Below are 5,094 nucleotides of genomic sequence, written 5' to 3'. Positions count from 1 at the left end.
TTACCTTTGCCGTAGTTGAAGTGCAGCTTGATGGTCTTGCCCTGGTTGATGTGCAGGTAGGTGAACCACACGGCGGAGGTGAGCAGCACCAGCAGCAGCAGCAGCTTGAACTGCTTCCGGATCTTCTTCACGGGGAAGCGCAGCATCCTGGCTCCAACATCCTCCGGTAGCCAAGCCGTAGAGAGTGAAACCTGGTGGAAGTGGCAGCTTCGGGACTAGTTGTAGTAGGGGTTTGTTTCGGCTGTAGAAACGGACTGACGCTCCAATCAGACTGATGGCATCCCGGAGTGTTCCTGCTGCGTTAAAGCGCGCCCCGTTCCGTTTGATCCATGGTCTGACAGCAGTGCCAAACTAGCCGTATCCAACTGCCTCTGTGGCAGTCATTGCACCCCCCCGGCTCTCTGCCTCCCTGGGAATAGTGCGGCTTGTAAACAGGCTTTTCCTCCTTGTGCTTAATTCCAGCCGGCGGGGCAGGGTAAGGACTGCAGATCAAAAGCCGTTAAGTTCCGTTCAGAGTGTGACCGAGGGAACAAAATAGCAGTCCGGCGATAATCTACACAAATCCCCTCTAGCTTTGCTGACACCGCGTCGCTGATTATTTCATGGGCTACTCAAGGATCATCCTCTGCCAGGGTTTAGCGCGAAGTATCAAAGATCTAGGAGGGAAATTAGTTCCTGTGTAGAGACCCGACGGCACCGAGCATCTCCACAGAGCCACAGCCTGTGCCACAGCACTGTTCGCGCGTCATGGGGCAACGTCGGTCCTATAGGCTAGTGGGGAAAAAAGGAAAAGATATCCTGTAGAAATGACAGATTTCTTGGTCTTAATGTTATTAATCTTTCCAGGCGATAACAGCTGAATTTTCAGAAGGGCCTGCCATTAAAATACCACACGCTAGTCAGTGCCCCGGTGAAACCTTTGAGAGACATTGCAGAAGAAGTGGAAAATAAAGGCAACCTGATCGGGGGAGGTTCAATTGGCAATCAACCACCAAATGCCCAAAGCCCCCCTGCGCTCCATCAATTGTTAAACACAGCTGAAACCGGGATACTAGCGTCAGATCGACGGTAACGGATTGTTGTTGGAGCGCGTTTTTATTAAAGTCCCGGGGGAGGAGGGGCGATCAGCTGTCATCCTCATACTCAGGCTGGTTTAAAGCCCCCAGAGGAGTACGTTTTAAATCGATGGGAATCACTAACTAATGCTCCATGTGCACGGGCGTAAAAATGGGAGGTTTTGATAGAACCTGTTCAAATGTTTCTGTCCGATCGATGTGAGGTCCAGGGAGGCTGTCCTGGTGTCCATGTGGTCCTATGCCGCCGCTCCGTTATCTCACTGCAGGTGCATTTTACCAGATTTCCAAAGTACCCGCGTTGTCCGAGTCCACCGAGCGTGCGTAAAAACCGTAAGCAAAACCCCGCTGAAGAATCGCGTCTACATTAAACTGATAAGGTAGATAGTGTTATATTGTGCTGCTAGCGACGATGCACTGCCCGTGTTGTTATCATATCGTGGGCTTTTTGCCGTTAAAACGCCGCAATAGCAACGCCCGACCCGCTTGTCACCGAGTAAAAACAGACGGAAATCTCCCAGAAAGGTGTCAGCACAGCAGCCGCCTGTGATATAACACGGTTTTGTTTTGCTACAGCGAAACACATAAAGGTACCTCATTTGCACGGCCAGCTCAGTACGCCCATCACTTGAGCATCTTAACAGTGCTGAGCAACCTAACTTGAGAGGAGGGTAGGTGACATGTCTGGCATCCAATCACAATCCTCCGTTCAGAGGAGGCGGGATGACGACATTGGCCATCATCACCGTTGCTTGGTCCTTTATGTAGGCTGTACATAAATATCCATCATCAAGTAATAATTTAACATTATGGACTGAAACCACTAAAACTTATTTTTATGTTGTCAGAATACAAAGCCTGTAGCCTCATCATGTTCACCCATTAGTTGTTTTCTAGAGCGAATTCAAAAAAATCCAACAAATTAATATGGCGAATATAGCTGTTATTAAACATAGTCAGCATTTCATACAAACTGATAATTCATATTATGTAAAACATAACAAATACAAAGAAAGAAAGAAAGAAAGAAAGAAAGAAAGAAAGAAAGAAAGAATGAATGATATGACTTATTTTTGGTTTGGTGACTGAAATAGCATTCGGCCTACTGAAACTGAGTTTTCAATTGATCACATTACTGTAATGCGTTACTGAGAAGGCCTATACTCGTTGCTATACCCATCACTGTCCATCAGCCTGCTCTATTAGAGGCATTAACGACACCTTCAGACGCACTGGGGATACGCGCTTGGCTGCCGCCTTCTGGTGAAACGGAAAAGAGCATCAGTCACATTAACTGAGCCAGTAGAATCCGTTTGGTACTCCACACACACTAGAATCAAGGGTGGTTAATGTTCAAATCTTGTGTGTAAAGTATGCATAAAGTATGCATCTCCATGTGGAGGAATAAAGAGCTTAACTGCATTTATGTTCTGTGTATGCCCCCATTATACATATTAGCTGTCCCTGTTGTACTCTTTCTTCCAGAGTAGCACAGATCCCTATTCATATTTCCAGTGGCCACACAGACAACTACAGGTAGCTTTGATAATTACTCATGTTATATCCCAATGACTATTGGAGCTAAGTAATAGCAATTTGCAAGAATTTACCTCTTAATTAGAATTTATTGAAAATCAAATGCAGGAGAACAGAAAACATTAAAATGATTCAATGTGCATGCATGCATACCTAAGTGAAGTAAAAAGAGGCATCAACCTGAGAAAAACACATGATCTTTTTTCATGTGCTGATATCATTCACGGGCACAATGTATTATAGAACATTCTGGTTCATCCGCAGGTTAAGTACATGTCCAATCAACTAAGCATTATAAATCTAGATAAAGCATCAAAGTACATGAAACCTACCCTATAAGAATATGACCTCGATTTAGTTAGTCCCAGCTGTGTTTTCCAAATCAGTCAGGCCACAAACGGTAATCCCCTGTCTCCGTAGATTAATCGTAATGTCCGAGGCAAACACTGAACATAAATGAAATGCTTAGGTATTCATCTGGGCACTATTGAAATGAATCACCACTGAATGACCTGAGACAAATGCCGTTCACATCCGTTAACAAAAACTAAAAAAATAATCATTTCACCTTGCATGTGCTGTTGCAGGAACAACTGCTGGTATGTCATCATGCACTTACTGGTTTGGAAAGTCATCTATGCAGTTTTTTCCCACGGCGCTGGCAGCAGGCCAGGCCGAGGGTGGAGAAGATGCCAAAGTCAAAGTTTGAGTATTTTAGTCTCGTCTTAGTCAATGAAACTAAAAGTCTGAACATTTTAGTCTCGTCTAGTCTTGGGGAAAAAGGTAGTCGACTAACATTTTTCGTCATAGTTTTCGTCTATGAAATTAACACTATGGCCAACCCCCCCCCCCCCCCACCCACCCAGGTCATAAACTCTTTAGGGCTCTCCCCATGACAGAAGACTGATGTCTGACAGTACCAGAACCTCTCGTCACAGGGACAGTTTCTACCCAACTGCCATCTGCCTCTTCAAGGAGACCCGAAAGCCCCCACAAATAAGGAGATTATCAGGTATGACAAACAAAACCTAGGCTACTAAATCGTATTATACGTAAGGGTTAATGCCCGACGAGGTGTACATTATCACTTTTTAAGGGACGACGCGAGAGGCGTGAACCGTCCGAGGCGAAGCCGAGGATGGTTTGCCTCCGCGAAGTCCCTTAAAAAGTGATAATGTACACCTCGAAGGGCATTAACCCGCTTATACCATGGTCACTTGCCAACAAAACAATAAGACCAGTCATTTATATTTCCATGTGTAATAAATAAAGCAATCTAAATGGCTAAATGTCTGTTATTCATACTGTAAATCAGTCTTCCACGAAATAAAATAGTCCCTCCCACTTCCACCACCCTCTGTTTTAAAGCCGACTCAAACGTTAATTTTATCACAGGAATGCGGGTTTAACGATGTTTTGCGTTCTACATTAAATGAAGACATTACCGTTTGGCAGCTTGCTTTATTTTGTATGATAGATACGTATTGGCCAAGTATATTAACATTTAAGAGCGAAGAGTTTCAGGAAGTGACAGAGCAGCGGGGGCTCGCACTGCGTGTGCTGTTGTGGTGACATGCAGAGAGTTTTCTCTCTCTCTCTCTCTCTCTCTCTCTCTCTCTCTCTCTCTCTCTCTCTCTCTCTCAGGCCCCCGCTCGTGCACGAGCCGAGGGAAATCTCCTTTGTCGCCGAGAAGAGCCTGGTGACGCGAGGTTAGAAATGTCCGAAACGAAAATCAAAATTGTAAATAAGAGTTATTTTTATATAAGAATAATTATACCATGGTCTGGGTGAATACTCGATTCTGATTGGCTGCAAGGTGTCCATTAAAAAGTGATATTGTACAGTGATAATGGACACCTAGCTAAATGGTCTGTTCACCGTTCATATCAATGCGCCATAGTTTCATCAGTGTTATCAGGAGAGCAGTTTGAGCTCTATACCCCCGTTAAGGGTTAATATGACAATTTTGGATCTTGAGAAAAAAATTGACTCGGTCAAAGTAAGTATTTAAATGGTAACGCTTTACAATACTGGTGCAAACATGTGCATGAATGCATGCTTAACTCATGATGAATTAAGCCATTAATTGATGCTTACCGCATCATCAACTAATGAAAGGTATGTTTGATGAACACACCGAGTCATATATGAATTACTATTAATTAAGTAGGCTATGCCTATATCATCATAGTTAATTCCTCATCAACACATACATTAACACACTGTGTTCAATAATACCGTAATTCATGTGTTAATTACCACTATTAATGTCACTTTTCCCCAACCAATCTGCATTTTCCTTCCTTCTTAGCTATGTTTTATTCCTGCTGTAATTTGCCCTGTTTTTAATATATGTTCTTATTACGTGAAACTGTTTTTATATGCACTGTAAGGCGACCTTGGGTGTTCTGAAAGGCGCCTCCAAATAAAATGTATTATTATTATTATTACTATCGACATCCAGCTCCCTGCAACCGGAACTTTA

General features: G+C 43.7%; 1 protein-coding gene across 1 annotated transcript in view; it reads right to left on the bottom strand.

Moving 5' to 3' along the window:
- Positions 1 to 161, bottom strand: part of b4galnt4a (beta-1,4-N-acetyl-galactosaminyl transferase 4a) — a 206,528-nt gene extending 206,367 nt beyond the window's left edge. The window contains exon 1 of the mRNA XM_083654771.1: positions 5 to 161. Coding sequence (XP_083510897.1) covers positions 5 to 146 — 142 coding nt within the window. The 5' untranslated portion in view covers positions 147 to 161. The remainder of the gene's footprint in view (positions 1 to 4) is intronic.
- Between the last annotated feature and the right edge of the window lie 4,933 nt (positions 162 to 5,094).

The sequence above is a fragment of the Poromitra crassiceps genome (assembly GCF_964638095.1).
Source record: "Poromitra crassiceps genome assembly, chromosome: 18".
In the NCBI taxonomy this organism is placed as follows: domain Eukaryota; kingdom Metazoa; phylum Chordata; class Actinopteri; order Beryciformes; family Melamphaidae; genus Poromitra; species Poromitra crassiceps.
The sequence above is the reverse complement of the archived record's forward strand: the minus strand, read 5'-3'. Positions and strand labels throughout refer to the sequence as shown.